The 17,410-nt window shown below is 39.2% G+C and overlaps 2 protein-coding genes across 2 annotated transcripts in view; both read right to left on the bottom strand.

Annotated features, from left to right (window-relative positions):
* Positions 1–17,410, bottom strand: part of LOC125768162 (uncharacterized) — a 358,599-nt gene that overhangs the window by 246,522 nt on the left and 94,667 nt on the right. The window lies entirely within an intron of this gene.
* On the bottom strand, positions 11,142–14,768 carry LOC125769393 (putative nuclease HARBI1). Its single transcript, XM_049438119.1, has 3 exons — positions 13,679–14,768; positions 13,446–13,590; positions 11,142–13,259 (listed from the first exon to the last, which is right to left on the bottom strand). The coding sequence occupies exons 1-3, from the start codon at positions 14,057–14,059 to the stop codon at positions 13,000–13,002; spliced, it is 786 nt and encodes a 261-aa protein (XP_049294076.1). The 5' UTR covers positions 14,060–14,768; the 3' UTR covers positions 11,142–12,999.

The raw sequence follows: 17,410 nt of genomic DNA, 5'->3' as shown, positions 1-17,410 counted from the left end.
TTTGGAGGAAAGTGAAGTGCCTATCAGGAAAAGAGCAAGTTTCCTTTCCAACGCTTGTGAAAGACTACTCAGGCAGGGGTAGCTGAGCTTTTCGCGCAACATTTCTATGAGGTTTCTGCCACCTGCAAATATCCTTCCTCATTCATCAGACAACAAAATATCCGGAATAAATCTAAAATCTCCTTCCGCGATACAAACAAGGAAATCTACAACAAAGATTTCTCGTTAGAGGAATTAAACTGGGCGCTACAAAAATGTAAAGAAAATTCTGCCGGACCTGACGACATCGGGTACCCTCTGCTAAAACAGCTTCCTGAACTTGCTCTAAAATGACTTCTAAACATATACAACAACATTTGGAATACTGGTGTGATTCCAGCTAAATGGAAATCCAGTTTCATCGTCCCAAAACTAAAAGCGGAAAAATAATCACTGCGTAGATAGCTATCGACCAATCTCCCTATTATGCTGTATCAGTAAAGTTCTGGAACGATTAGTAAACAGACGTTTAGTTCAAGAATTGGAAGGGAGAAATCGCATTTGATCGCACCTGGCGCCCGGGCATACTTGAATAGCTGCGTAAATGGGGTTTAGGAGGACGTCTGACTAATTTCATTCAGAATTTTCTCACCGACCGTGCATTCCAAGTTCTTATAGGAACTAATATATCAAAACAAAAGACATTAGAAAATGGTGTCCCGCAAGGAGCTATACTATCACCTATCCTGTTCCTTATAAGCATGGAATCCTTAATCTCATCTATCCCTACTAACACACATACTTTCATCTACGCAGATGACATTACTTTAGTCACTTCGGACATATCTGAAAAAGATAATAGAATTAAACTACAGATAGCATTAAATAAACTCTACAATTGGTGCTGTAAAAATGGGCACAACCTATCTCTCACAAAAAGCAAGATCTTACACATTTGTAATAACTCACATAACAGACCTCTCAAAGCTATAAAAATCAAATCAAACCATGTTCCTAATGTTAGGTCAGCCAAAATTCTTGGAATCGTGATAGACTCCCGACTAATTTTCCGTCAACACTATCTACACATAAAAAAAGGAATCAAAAGTAGACTACATCTTTTGCAACTACTAGGCTGTGGAAGGATACGTTCGTCTAGGAAAACGTTACTCGACATCTTCAACAGTTGGTTCGTCCCTAAACTGCTTTATGGTGTTGAGTTTGTCACCATAGGCAGCACAGATTTTGCATGCAGACTGGCTCCAATATACAACTCTGCTTTAAAAAAGGTAACAGGTGCCTTTATCACCAGCCCACCAGTTCTTTCTACTTACAGGTCACAATCCACCAAAAATCACCCAACTCATCACCAATTCCAGCCGACCATGGTTCAATAACAGTCCACAAGTTGATTGGACTTTACACCGACTGTGCGAAGCAAGAGCCAACAAAATACAAGTTCTACAACACTTTAAAAGACTAATAGCCGACGAATACAAGATCTTCAACAAAATATACACTGATGGTTCAGTCGAGAATAGCACTGCAGGTTGTGGAATATCCTCAACCAATACCAGCTGCAGCATAAAGCTTCCCGAAAATACTTCAATATTTTCAGCAGAAGCTATTGCTATCACTATAGTATCTGAAGAAGCCACTGTCGGTGACAGACCTAACGTTATCTTTACAGATAGCGCTAGCGTTCTGAAGGCTCTGGAGAAAGGCACCATGCGAAATCCTCACTTTCAGGCGATCGATTCTGTATCTCTAGGCTAATTTTCAAATTGTTAATTTAATTAAATTTTCAAATAATTTAAATCAAATAAATTCAAATAAATTAAGAATAATAAAAATTCTTCGTTATTTATAACACTGTGAATTGAACCGTCGAAACAAGGAAAGCAGATTGATCCTATTCAGTGCCACCATGTTCTTCATTCAATTAGTTTTTTTTATTTCACATTGCAGAGAAAATACCGAATTGAGTTATAAAAAAACTTTACCAATCTGTCAAATCGATTTTGGTCGCAAAGAAAGGGTAACCATGGTAACACGAATGCGTGGGTGAGCAGATAATGCATCTTAAGGGCGTCCAAACGTCAAATGAAATCGGCAAAACAGATCTTGAATTGAACCAAGAAATCAAGAACTCAAACCGACGCTGTAAACTAACCGACTAGATGAAAAAATAAATCAGAGCGTCATATTTTACTCATTCGCTCAAAAACTGTGATCCTTGCAACGTCAATTCTGTGACCTAGTGACAAGATGTAAATTAAAGCATTATGTTTTTTTTTAATTTATTCTTTAACACGTTGGTTGTCTTGGCAATAATTTTTGATAGAAAGTATCAGAATGTATGTGAATTTGGTATACGAATCGTGTATCAAAATGTAAATCATATGAAGATCACTTTCATTCAAGACAATGCTTGGCAGTCAACGTGTTAAGGTAGAGAGTATATTTTCGAAAATTGATATATTTTTTTGTTTAGGAACCGTAAACCAATAACAAAAAGAAACCAGTTCGGTAAACTGGTCGACCTGATGGAAGAACGACCAGATATTGCTAAGGGTTTTGCTAAAGGTAGCCAGAAATCCTTCTGGCAACAGCTTGCTTTAGAATTAAACATGTTTGGGCCGCCTTTTAAAAGTGCAGAGGAATGGACAACGGTAAGCAAAATAAATTGTTCTATGTACTACTTTGAAACTATTTTAATGCTTGTAATACAAACCCGTAGGTATGGAAAAACTTGAAATACAGCACCAAGAAGAAATGGGCCAAGATTCAAAGAAACCTCACGGCATCGGGAGCAGGCCCCTCGACTGCAGAGCCGTTAACCGCATTGGAGGAGAGAATTGCTCTCCTCCTTTGCTTCAAAGACGATGACGAGGGCCATGCAGGAAACATATACGGCATAGATCACAATAGCAACCAGTTTCAACAAGACACAAATACACACAGTTCTTCATCCGCAACCATCTCTGAAACCAGTACCAGCAATAACAATTCCTCATTGGATCCACATCAACAGTCCAGCATTTTGATAACCGATAGTGACGAAGAAAACCAGCCACAACAAAAACGCAGAAAAACAATAGACATCAGAGAATTAGCCCAACAACAGACGGAACTATTGAAATCGATGGTGACAAAAATGGATACATTAGCAGAAAACCAAACCCTCATCCTACAAGAACTTCGAGAAATGAACCAAAACCTGAAACGCCAAAATCCTTGCTAAAACGCTAAAACCTTGTGATATAGTATAGTGCCTGTTATTTTTATTTAATTTCTTGTTTTTAATTTTCTTCATTAATTCATATTATTCATATTATTCTTAAATATTAAATTCATATTATTCTATTTCACCTACTTTAATAATACAAACATATTTTTTCCTTAATTTTATCTTAGTCATTCACTTTAAGCAATACTAGATGTAAGTAGGGCTATTAGCTAAACATGTATTAGACGCTATGTTCTTCTTAAAACAGCCTTTTTATAAGTCCAGTTCGATTACCATGGTATGCATTCAATGCAATAGTTAAGCTTCAAAAATCTAGTTTATATAAACCAAAATAAAATCCTTTCCATCTTTTGTGATAACCTAAATGATTTTTTATTGATATTAAAATTAAATGTCATATAAAACTTTCTTTAAAATCAAGGAGTATAAATGGACACGAAATACAAGCAGAGTTTTCATGAAATGTTTTTCAATGAGGTGGTTGCTACGATTCAAAAGCAAGTTCGTGTAAGTTCAATCACATGAACGTGTCGGAAGATCCAAACATAGTGCACCAATCATTCATCGCGGAAAAGAACCGCATTTGAAAGGCTGGGGCAGATTTGAAAATCGAGAGCAGTAGCAAATCATTCTTCTTGGAGGTGCTGAGTGAAATGCTAGTGGAGGCTCCTTTACTAGTGTGTTCTTACACTCTGTCATTGTGTTGCATGTTCTAAGTAACCAGATGTTGTGGACACGTCTTGTGTCACGCGACATCGTCATCTGGGCTTCTCACGACGTGCGACATCCTTAGATGACAAGAGATGTCATCCCAGCGATCCCACGTGCTAGGCTCGTGGGCCCAACCATGTTTCCCTCATTTTGGATTCTAGCAAGGACGTTGGCACGGGACGGCCTTTCGATCACCGGCCATTCGGGTTTGTAGCGTTCGATCATGCAGAGCTCGCGTCGCGTTAATATTGTCGTATTGAAATAAATCGTAATAGTTATTATCTATATTTTTGGGTTCCGTGATTAACCACAAAACAATATCACAGCGCGTGAGAACACAAAACCAGATTTTTGAGGCCTCGAAAGGATGAGACGCCTTGCGGTTGTCTACTTCGCCCACCGTTAGATCCGCCACTGGCCAAGTGTAATGTTGTAACAATACAACTCGAACTAAATACGTTTTATTAGTTAAACGATGCGATTCTGGCTGCACCATGTTTAGTCTATTTTACCAGTAGATACACGCAAGCACAGTGTGCTACCGATCTACGAATATGGCAAAAGTTTACGATCTCATCACTCAACTAGTGACACAACCTTGCGACAAAGGTTCGTTCACACATCTCTGGTTTCTCCACATTTACTTGTCTATTGTTGTGTACCTCAATTTAGTTAGTAAAACACAAATAAACGACCATGATTTGTTATGAATTTATTCCATGTTCGATGCACATGTTGTGAAGCACACAACATACATTTATTATTTTAACACATTTGGAAGGTGCATATTGTAGCTCTCGTGTTCCGGCAAGACATCGAAATCTGCTCTTTAAAACTCCAAACGTTCGCTCAATTATAATACGTCCTGCAGTGTGTCGTTCGTTGTACTGAGCATCTGCAGAGCTCGGATTTGGTGCAATTTTCCTTCGGAGCTTTTTCGGAGCTTTTTCGGGTATTTGGTGCAATTTTCCTCATGTGCAACTATCACCTATAGTCGCTCGCGAGCTCCAGCGCTCTTTAGCTATGAAATAAACGGACAACAACTAGAAAGGACAAACTGCATCAAGGATCTAGGTGTGTTAATAGACTTATAGCCAATTTATTTGCGGTATAATATTTATTGGACTATTTCACACGTATATTCTTTTGTGTTCACTTTGCTTATCGCGTTCGCGAGGTCCGTTCTGGTGAGCGGGTGATCATCGACTGTGTGTCGTATCCTGACACGGGCACGTGTGTACGGACGTTGCTCAGCGCTGCCAACAGTCCAGTGCGTAACTCTGAAGCGAGCAGACGTGTTTTTGTTAGCTGAGCATTGAGTTAAAGAGAGAGTGTGCGATCTACTGATATTCGGTTAATCTCGGAGACGCACCGAACTCCAGTGTGTTTTTTACTAGCGAGTAAAAGAGAGAGACAGTGTATATCACAGTGGAGGAAGAGTGCGTAACCACTCTGTGAATTGCGCTGCCAACTTTTGGCGCTCAAGCTTTCATTGGTATTGGTAAAGAAATTACATTTGTTGCCCATAAACCATAATTAAAACCACATAAAACTAATATTTCTGCCTCCCATTTAATCATGGGAAGGCCCGGCCCCGTTATACATATACACATATACCACCCAACAACCGTGGGCGTCAGGCACCAACATGGATGGATCCTGAAAACACAAAAGGTGAACTGCTTTTTTTGGTACTAAGCGCAAACGAAGGCTCTATACTACCAACGAATCCATTCGTAATAGGAAAAAGCCTGTCCAGCCACGCAGGTGCCATAGAGCCTTGCACACCAATAGACAGGGGTACGAAATTGCTGATTAAAACCAGAAATCGGGCGCAATTTGACAAGCTGCAAAGCTTAAAAAAACTGATCAACGGTACAGAAGTGAGCATCGCTCCACACCCACACTTCAATAGTGTTCAGTGCGTGATCGTATGCAAAAACTTAGACGGACTCTCTGACGACGAAATTTTGAGCGAGATGAAAGAACAGAAGATTATCTCAGTCAAGCGCTTTATGCGTAAAGAGAACGGAGAGATAAGGCCGACCCACTCCTTCCTTCTAAAAATTGACTCTGTTGTGGTACTGTAACACTTTGATTTCATTTGTTGAGTCACCTGTCAAGTCCAGATTGAACCTGTCTTGCTTTTCGGCCCGGTACTTTATTATATCAATTTTAAGTTTGCTTACATTTGACTTTGCCTTTGTTGTTCTTCTGTTGGTTCTGTTGTTCTGTTCTGTTCTGTTCTGTTGGTAACGCGGGTTGACCTACTTAAACGATAGCATGACATAGCACAACGACATAGCATGTACATGTTTTGCCTCGCAAACAATTTTGGGCTGCGCGGGTCAGTTTTTGTTTTTTTGGTTTGGTGTTTATTAAATAATCATGTGTCCAATGCTTACGCAGCACATGTATCTTGCATTGGACTCATGATTATTTTATGTGGGTCATAAATTTGGGTTATGGCTGTTAATTTTCATATTAGCTGTATAGCAGATTAGATAGTGCAGATTAGATTAGATATTATCTGCTACAGTACCAACCGAGATACGTGTTGGTTGCTTAATTGTTAAAACACGCACATACTATCCCCGACCAATAACCTGCACCAATTGTCTAATTATTGGACACACCAAAAACAGGTGTACACATGAAAGTCGCTGCATGAACTGTGGAGAGCTTGAACACGGAGAGTGTTCATCTCCCAGTAAATGTAAAAATTGCCTGGGTAATCATGTCTCCATGAACAGATCTGGCCCATCGTACCTAGACGAACAAACGATAATCAAAATTAAAATAGACAACAGCATCTCATATGCTCAGGCCAAAACCATCTTCGCAAACAGAGAAAAATCGGTTAACGAAAGAATACAAATCGCGCAACAAGAATCGGCTAAAGACCAAATGATTATAGAATTAACAAAAACAGTAGCATCACTACAAGCCAAAATGGAAGAGATGATGGAAAATACAGCTCAACTGCAAAACGAACGAGACAACCTACGTAAGATGTACATCAACACCATAAAACACACACCCAATACACGCACAGAATCATGCCTCACTGACAGCTAAAGTAACGCACCTAACACAAACAACACTACACACACCGAATGTCACACTAACCACACAAACTCACCAACAAACAACGACCTAAACGACATTTCTAACGGTAAATTGACGCAAAAGAGAAAAGTTGACACTTCTTCTTCCACAGAAGAGAGCTGTTCTACCGAAATAAAATCTAATACAAATGAAGGTATCGGAAACACACAAGTAAAGACTAGGAAACGATCAAAAACCTGCAGAAAGCACTAATGATTCCAACATAACAAGGAAATAATGATCTCTGATTTGATAATAATTGCTCCCGCCCTGACTTATCTTCTGTTTTCGATATGCCAAATAATAATTCAAACCCTTCTTCCTATATACTTTCTTGGAATATCAGAGGCATGAATAAAAATATTGATGAACTTAAAATAATTATTCTAAAATATAATCCCTGCTTCATCGCATTGCAAGAAATTAATCATATTCCTAAAACACTACATACCAATACCTTAAAAAATTACAATTGGATTTTTAATCGAAAACCAACTCTATAACATAGCGTTGGACTTGGTATTAGAAAAGACATCCCTTACAAAACCCTTAATATCTCCTGTGACCTACCTCTTCTAACAATCTCGACTATTATACCATTTCAAATTAATTTCGTCTGTACCTACTTACCCAACAAACTACGCCCTACTAATGAACTTTCTGTGTATCTTACACAAACTCTAAACCAAATCAATGGTCCTATAGTCCTTGTAGGTGATTTGAATGCTTCTAACACAAATTGGAACAACCCGCGAAATAATCATAATAAGTCCTTGATAATATTTTTAATCTAAACAATCTTCATGTATTAAGTAACCCATCCCCCACCCGAATATCTCCAAGTGATGGCACAAGATCCAGCATTGACCATTGTGTAGTGTCATCTTGCTCTGCTTCACTATTCAGTTTATCGGTAGAGAAGGATTTGCACGGCAGTGACCTTTTTCCTATCCTCATTTACAGCAGCCATAACGGTGCACGTCCTCAGCTGCGCCCAAGATGGAGGTATAACGAAGCCGACTGGCCGACTTATAGATTCTTTATCGACAATGCTATTACAGAGCCAGCACTGATATCAGTTGACACCTTTTGCAGTATAATTCTTAAGGCCGCGGAGCAAAGTATTCCGCGAACAACTGGAAAAATTCCCAATAAATATGTTCCATGGTGGAATGAATCAATCAGATTAGCCATCACGGATAGAAGGAGAGCACTAAGGAAACATAGGAAAGGTAGCAGAATTCAGAATAATCCTGATGCCCCTCATCTTGCATCAAGTATAAACCCTTCACTGTCTTGCAAAGACATTTGGAGGAAAGTGAAGTGCCTATCAGGAAAAGAGCAAGTTTCCTTTCCAACGCTTGTGAAAGACTACTCAGGCAGGGGTAGCTGAGCTTTTCGCGCAACATTTCTATGAGGTTTCTGCCACCTGCAAATATCCTTCCTCATTCATCAGACAACAAAATATCCGGAATAAATCTAAAATCTCCTTCCGCGATACAAACAAGGAAATCTACAACAAAGATTTCTCGTTAGAGGAATTAAACTGGGCGCTACAAAAATGTAAAGAAAATTCTGCCGGACCTGACGACATCGGGTACCCTCTGCTAAAACAGCTTCCTGAACTTGCTCTAAAATGACTTCTAAACATATACAACAACATTTGGAATACTGGTGTGATTCCAGCTAAATGGAAATCCAGTTTCATCGTCCCAAAACTAAAAGCGGAAAAATAATCACTGCGTAGATAGCTATCGACCAATCTCCCTATTATGCTGTATCAGTAAAGTTCTGGAACGATTAGTAAACAGACGTTTAGTTCAAGAATTGGAAGGGAGAAATCGCATTTGATCGCACCTGGCGCCCGGGCATACTTGAATAGCTGCGTAAATGGGGTTTAGGAGGACGTCTGACTAATTTCATTCAGAATTTTCTCACCGACCGTGCATTCCAAGTTCTTATAGGAACTAATATATCAAAACAAAAGACATTAGAAAATGGTGTCCCGCAAGGAGCTATACTATCACCTATCCTGTTCCTTATAAGCATGGAATCCTTAATCTCATCTATCCCTACTAACACACATACTTTCATCTACGCAGATGACATTACTTTAGTCACTTCGGACATATCTGAAAAAGATAATAGAATTAAACTACAGATAGCATTAAATAAACTCTACAATTGGTGCTGTAAAAATGGGCACAACCTATCTCTCACAAAAAGCAAGATCTTACACATTTGTAATAACTCACATAACAGACCTCTCAAAGCTATAAAAATCAAATCAAACCATGTTCCTAATGTTAGGTCAGCCAAAATTCTTGGAATCGTGATAGACTCCCGACTAATTTTCCGTCAACACTATATACACATAAAAAAAGGAATCAAAAGTAGACTACATCTTTTGCAACTACTAGGCTGTGGAAGGATACGTTCGTCTAGGAAAACGTTACTCGACATCTTCAACAGTTGGTTCGTCCCTAAACTGCTTTATGGTGTTGAGTTTGTCACCATAGGCAGCACAGATTTTGCATGCAGACTGGCTCCAATATACAACTCTGCTTTAAAAAAGGTAACAGGTGCCTTTATCACCAGCCCACCAGTTCTTTCTACTTACAGGTCACAATCCACCAAAAATCACCCAACTCATCACCAATTCCAGCCGACCATGGTTCAATAACAGTCCACAAGTTGATTGGACTTTACACCGACTGTGCGAAGCAAGAGCCAACAAAATACAAGTTCTACAACACTTTAAAAGACTAATAGCCGACGAATACAAGATCTTCAACAAAATATACACTGATGGTTCAGTCGAGAATAGCACTGCAGGTTGTGGAATATCCTCAACCAATACCAGCTGCAGCATAAAGCTTCCCGAAAATACTTCAATATTTTCAGCAGAAGCTATTGCTATCACTATAGTATCTGAAGAAGCCACTGTCGGTGACAGACCTAACGTTATCTTTACAGATAGCGCTAGCGTTCTGAAGGCTCTGGAGAAAGGCACCATGCGAAATCCTCACTTTCAGGCGATCGATTCTGTATCTCTAGGCTAATTTTCAAATTGTTAATTTAATTAAATTTTCAAATAATTTAAATCAAATAAATTCAAATAAATTAAGAATAATAAAAATTCTTCGTTATTTATAACACTGTGAATTGAACCGTCGAAACAAGGAAAGCAGATTGATCCTATTCAGTGCCACCATGTTCTTCATTCAATTAGTTTTTTTTATTTCACATTGCAGAGAAAATACCGAATTGAGTTATAAAAAAACTTTACCAATCTGTCAAATCGATTTTGGTCGCAAAGAAAGGGTAACCATGGTAACACGAATGCGTGGGTGAGCAGATAATGCATCTTAAGGGCGTCCAAACGTCAAATGAAATCGGCAAAACAGATCTTGAATTGAACCAAGAAATCAAGAACTCAAACCGACGCTGTAAACTAACCGACTAGATGAAAAAATAAATCAGAGCGTCATATTTTACTCATTCGCTCAAAAACTGTGATCCTTGCAACGTCAATTCTGTGACCTAGTGACAAGATGTAAATTAAAGCATTATGTTTTTTTTTAATTTATTCTTTAACACGTTGGTTGTCTTGGCAATAATTTTTGATAGAAAGTATCAGAATGTATGTGAATTTGGTATACGAATCGTGTATCAAAATGTAAATCATATGAAGATCACTTTCATTCAAGACAATGCTTGGCAGTCAACGTGTTAAGGTAGAGAGTATATTTTCGAAAATTGATATATTTTTTTGTTTAGGAACCGTAAACCAATAACAAAAAGAAACCAGTTCGGTAAACTGGTCGACCTGATGGAAGAACGACCAGATATTGCTAAGGGTTTTGCTAAAGGTAGCCAGAAATCCTTCTGGCAACAGCTTGCTTTAGAATTAAACATGTTTGGGCCGCCTTTTAAAAGTGCAGAGGAATGGACAACGGTAAGCAAAATAAATTGTTCTATGTACTACTTTGAAACTATTTTAATGCTTGTAATACAAACCCGTAGGTATGGAAAAACTTGAAATACAGCACCAAGAAGAAATGGGCCAAGATTCAAAGAAACCTCACGGCATCGGGAGCAGGCCCCTCGACTGCAGAGCCGTTAACCGCATTGGAGGAGAGAATTGCTCTCCTCCTTTGCTTCAAAGACGATGACGAGGGCCATGCAGGAAACATATACGGCATAGATCACAATAGCAACCAGTTTCAACAAGACACAAATACACACAGTTCTTCATCCGCAACCATCTCTGAAACCAGTACCAGCAATAACAATTCCTCATTGGATCCACATCAACAGTCCAGCATTTTGATAACCGATAGTGACGAAGAAAACCAGCCACAACAAAAACGCAGAAAAACAATAGACATCAGAGAATTAGCCCAACAACAGACGGAACTATTGAAATCGATGGTGACAAAAATGGATACATTAGCAGAAAACCAAACCCTCATCCTACAAGAACTTCGAGAAATGAACCAAAACCTGAAACGCCAAAATCCTTGCTAAAACGCTAAAACCTTGTGATATAGTATAGTGCCTGTTATTTTTATTTAATTTCTTGTTTTTAATTTTCTTCATTAATTCATATTATTCATATTATTCTTAAATATTAAATTCATATTATTCTATTTCACCTACTTTAATAATACAAACATATTTTTTCCTTAATTTTATCTTAGTCATTCACTTTAAGCAATACTAGATGTAAGTAGGGCTATTAGCTAAACATGTATTAGACGCTATGTTCTTCTTAAAACAGCCTTTTTATAAGTCCAGTTCGATTACCATGGTATGCATTCAATGCAATAGTTAAGCTTCAAAAATCTAGTTTATATAAACCAAAATAAAATCCTTTCCATCTTTTGTGATAACCTAAATGATTTTTTATTGATATTAAAATTAAATGTCATATAAAACTTTCTTTAAAATCAAGGAGTATAAATGGACACGAAATACAAGCAGAGTTTTCATGAAATGTTTTTCAATGAGGTGGTTGCTACGATTCAAAAGCAAGTTCGTGTAAGTTCAATCACATGAACGTGTCGGAAGATCCAAACATAGTGCACCAATCATTCATCGCGGAAAAGAACCGCATTTGAAAGGCTGGGGCAGATTTGAAAATCGAGAGCAGTAGCAAATCATTCTTCTTGGAGGTGCTGAGTGAAATGCTAGTGGAGGCTCCTTTACTAGTGTGTTCTTACACTCTGTCATTGTGTTGCATGTTCTAAGTAACCAGATGTTGTGGACACGTCTTGTGTCACGCGACATCGTCATCTGGGCTTCTCACGACGTGCGACATCCTTAGATGACAAGAGATGTCATCCCAGCGATCCCACGTGCTAGGCTCGTGGGCCCAACCATGTTTCCCTCATTTTGGATTCTAGCAAGGACGTTGGCACGGGACGGCCTTTCGATCACCGGCCATTCGGGTTTGTAGCGTTCGATCATGCAGAGCTCGCGTCGCGTTAATATTGTCGTATTGAAATAAATCGTAATAGTTATTATCTATATTTTTGGGTTCCGTGATTAACCACAAAACAATATCACAGCGCGTGAGAACACAAAACCAGATTTTTGAGGCCTCGAAAGGATGAGACGCCTTGCGGTTGTCTACTTCGCCCACCGTTAGATCCGCCACTGGCCAAGTGTAATGTTGTAACAATACAACTCGAACTAAATACGATTTATTAGTTAAACGATGCGATTCTGGCTGCACCATGTTTAGTCTATTTTACCAGTAGATACACGCAAGCACAGTGTGCTACCGATCTACGAATATGGCAAAAGTTTACGATCTCATCACTCAACTAGTGACACAACCTTGCGACAAAGGTTCGTTCACACATCTCTGGTTTCTCCACATTTACTTGTCTATTGTTGTGTACCTCAATTTAGTTAGTAAAACACAAATAAACGACCATGATTTGTTATGAATTTATTCCATGTTCGATGCACATGTTGTGAAGCACACAACATACATTTATTATTTTAACACATTTGGAAGGTGCATATTGTAGCTCTCGTGTTCCGGCAAGACATCGAAATCTGCTCTTTAAAACTCCAAACGTTCGCTCAATTATAATACGTCCTGCAGTGTGTCGTTCGTTGTACTGAGCATCTGCAGAGCTCGGATTTGCATCTCTGACAGGTATGAGTAACCAGTCTTCTCTTGGATATGCTGAATCACCTATTAAACAACAGAATATATTAATAATTAATATTAAAAACATAACATCTTCTTGGCGTAACGACTAATAAGGTCATGCCTGCCATTTCTGGCTTACTAAATTTATTTTACCACGTAGTGGGATAGAAAGTCCTTGCAACGTGGGATAAATCTGGATGGGATTTAATTGAATTAAAAAGGTAGTACCTAGCAACTTAAAGGCTGTGTTGCCGTTGCGATGCTTGGCCGCAAAAAAACTACGCGCAGGGCTCCGGTTCCATACATGCGCATCGTGTTTGGCTCCACCATATTTTGCATTTACAAATCTTATTCTTTGCTGGTGATCACATATCTGAAATATGGGTTATAATTACATTTGTTAATAAATATTCCACTGTGTAATATTAAACAAACATTCAAATCAAGTTCAATGCACATACCATCAAAGCATTTATACTGAAAACTCCTTTGCGATTGTAGTAGAAATGCTCATTCGTATTTGGGCGCTTTATTCTGATGTGTGTCCCATCTGCACACATAACTACGCCACTGATTCCAGATTTCTCGTTAAAATACTGGTTTGCTGCTTCTGCGTCTGCTTCGGACATATCCAACATGATGTATTTTGAACATAGCTTCCGTTCCATACTGTTCAAAACCTTGGTCAACATAGTAGAAAACGTCGACTGTGCCATTGGTATGTGGAAATCTTTTCCAACACCTTGTTGGAAGTGACCTGTTGCGAAAAACCGTAGAGCTGCAGCTAATTTTTGTTCGGCTGTTATACCAATCGATGTACCAGGAGTAAGCCCAAGTGACATTTTCACCACAAAATCAAATTCACCATTCCTCAATTTCAGCTGGCGGAGGGAATTGGACAGCTATGGATAGAATATCGTTTTGGGCAGGTCGTATAAAAATGTTGTGACGTCACGAATTAAAAGTGTCATGGGTACCTTCGTGATGCTACCTTTTTTGCTATAGATTTGTTGCGCGCAAAAAAAACATGTGTTTGCTTTTCTTGCTTGCGCTGTTTCTTCCCAATGAACAATACGGGCAGTTTACGAGGCTCGAAGAGGTGCGGTACGACGGTTGTTCGAGCTATCGTTCGAGCTCGCATGGAAGACTGGTGCGATCATTTTCGATCAGAAACGCGCGGGAGCAGTTTAGTTCGATAAAAAGCGCCATCTGTTGGTGCGAAAGGGTAAATAAAATTTAACGCCACCTGTTGACGCTGGAGAGCAACAAAATGCTCTCCAACGTAGGAAATAGAGCCAAATAATATCGTTCATTTTTTTTGAAGTTTTTTTTTACTTTTTCTGTAAGGAGAAGTGAATAATAGAATTAGATTAGGATTGTTTGCCCGTTTATGTGTCCGAAGAATAGGAAAAGTTTAGCTTACCTTGTGGTTCGCGCTTATCACTCGTGTATCGTCAATAATGAATATGGAAGGATTACAGAAAGAAATAAAAAAAAAATATTACAATTAGTTTGTGTAGACCACGCAATGTTCAATATGTCTGTACACCAGTGGCACAAAACGCATCAAATTCAAATTTTCGACTCATATATCGACTCAGTTTCGGCGGGTCGAAAATTTTGACAACTCAATACATGGTGAGTCGAAACTGCTGCCGGTTAGCAGTCCTGTTTCGACTCACCTTTTTAATCTTTTTCACCATGGTGCTTTTCATAGGCTTTCGGAATCTGTGCCGTGCGCCAGTAAAACGCACCGGACTTTCGTTGACCTTCTAGTTCACGGCTCTTCCTGCGGCCAGATGAAGTTGATCGTGTAGTGCTCATTTTACCGCAACACTTTTAAATGAAACTGTACAGCTAAGCACTTCCACTTTCGCTTTGCTTTGTTGACATGAACGCTCACCATAACACCGCGGTAATGTCACAGCTGTGGTGAAAAAACTTCCTTTGATACATCAATTCACCATAGAGTTGAGTCGAAAATTTGAATTTGTGCCACTGGTGTAATGAAAAGTATCGTTAATAGTGATCACCGCTGTGGTCGTATATAAATAGCAGCACGGTTCTGTTTCCGATTTCGATATACAAATTTGCTGCCGCATTCTATTCATCATTCAAACGCACACTCTTTGATCAATACATGCAGCGATCTTTACCTGCTAATTGACACACATCGGATGTATTATTATGATCAAAAGCTATTGCCCTAGAATTACATTTTCTTGTACAACGCCCACGATTTTGTACTCTGCATCGCGGGTCCGTTGTATCGATGTTTGTCGGTTCCAGATTTTTATTCCCTATGGTAACTGATACCCGGTCATCAAAAGCTTGGGTATCTTGTTAAACAAACAAATCCGCACAATACTTCGTAGGTTTACATTTCAGCTGTAGGCTACGAATAAGGGAATAAAAATATGTTACGGACCGCGAGGCCATCAACAGATACATACGCATAACACGACTGATGTTCCGCTTTAAACGCAACTTTGTGCTACTGATTTTTCTAATAGTGCTTATATCGATTAGATCCGCGAGCATTATGACACTTTCTGCAAGCCTTCGGTGGATCGATCTTGATACGTGTCGTATCTATACGCGAAACTAAATTCACTTGCATTTTAAGCATCTACATATATCCATCGAAGCTGTTTCTTCGTGTCTTGCACACTTGATTCTCTACCAATAATCTCTAAAACATCGCACGATACAAATCAGGAGTGCTAAAATACACTGCCTTACGCAATACCATTATCATCGTAATTGCTGGTCTTCTTAAATGGATACGATCGTCATGCACCTAAAAGGTTAATCTTAGGGGAATGTATAAAAGGTTAATACGATTTTTGCACTCGTCAACCTACCGGAGACTGTCAGCATTATGTTCCAAGCCGTCGAAACGTTCCAACACTTCCATCACATAATTTTTTTGCGAACTTTTGTTTATTTCGTCCTTCTCCAATTCCAGTCGATTTTGATTGCATATGAAAAATTTTCTTTAAAGCTGCCGATTTTAACAGTGGGAACGTTTATACCAAGCACAATTTTCGTTCTATCTGCAAGAAGAAAAGTTTAATGGTAGATATTCTAATTAAATATTTCTTACCAAAAGATTAATGGCGTTGAATACAATCGTAGTCGGAACGCGCTTCAATGCAGCACCGACTAAGAATAATAAACCGCATGGTTTCCCGGAGCAGAATGTTGGTAAACAACGGTTGATAGGCGCTATTGGTCGGTGACTACCTCTCCCGAAAAAATCGGGCGGATCAAAGCGGCTATTGATGCTTTCGGTTTATGCTCCGGTGCTTCACTCAACGTTGGAAAAACAGAAGCACTTGACGTTGGACATGTCACGACACACCACACCATCACTATCACCTGGTTGAAGACAGTAGAAAGGTTGCGATTGCTAGGCATTCGTGAAGCGGTGGGGCACAACTGGGACATCGTCATCAATCAATTCCGACGTCTGGTGTAGCTTCATCGCATGAGGGATCTAAACCTAATGCAGAAGATAACCCTCCTCAATGGTTTTCTCCTGCCCAAGCTATGGTATGTGGCTTCTGTATGTGGTACGAGAGCCATAGACATAGCCAAAGTGTCCATTACTATTGGCTCATTCCTGTGGCAAGGATTCGGAGGCATACGTGTGCCGCTGAATAACCTAGCCTTGCCCCGAAACCGTGGAGGACTAAACCTACATATTCCGGCTATCGTATGCAACGTGATATCAAAACTGTCAACAAGTCAAACGGTTAAAAGCCAAATATTAAAGTACTCGGTAATTTTTTTTAAAATACAGGTTCATTTTGAAAGCAAAATTATACAGGTAAAGTTAATAGTGTTATAACTCGCACGACAGTTAGAGATTAATGCAAGGAACACTTGCTTTGTGGTGACATTTGTGAGTGATAAAACTTGTGAAAATGGGTTATTACAGGATTAAAGATGGAATTTAACAACAAGCCAATTCGCGCGCAGAGCAAATTCGCGAGTGAACCGGAGGTGAAGAAAGCGAAAACGCCGGTTGAAATTGGCCAGCTTCTTAAGAAACTTGAAAGCGGAGTACTAATTCGCCGGGTGAACGAAGAAAGCCGTGCTACACAAGCTACTAGTAGCAATCGGACGTACCCAATGGAAGAAGATAGGCCTTCCTCGGAGGTAAAACGTCCAAGTTATAAAGGGCCAAC

This window comes from Anopheles funestus, chromosome X (assembly GCF_943734845.2).
Source record: "Anopheles funestus chromosome X, idAnoFuneDA-416_04, whole genome shotgun sequence".
Lineage (NCBI taxonomy): Eukaryota > Metazoa > Arthropoda > Insecta > Diptera > Culicidae > Anopheles > Anopheles funestus.
This window is presented reverse-complemented; position numbering and strand designations above follow the sequence as displayed.

What these genes read in the sequence shown, in the direction of transcription:
- LOC125769393 (XM_049438119.1), bottom strand. Translation starts at nt 14,059, where the DNA reads ATGTCACTTGGGCTTACTCCTGGTACATCGATTGGTATAACAGCCGAA. An exon ending in TCAGTATAAATGCTTTGATG is followed by an intron (nt 13,591 to 13,678) that starts GTATGTGCATTG and finishes CCCATATTTCAG; the next exon opens with ATATGTGATCACCAGCAAAG. An exon ending in CACAGCCTTTAAGTTGCTAG is followed by an intron (nt 13,260 to 13,445) that starts GTACTACCTTTT and finishes GTTGTTTAATAG; the next exon opens with GTGATTCAGCATATCCAAGA.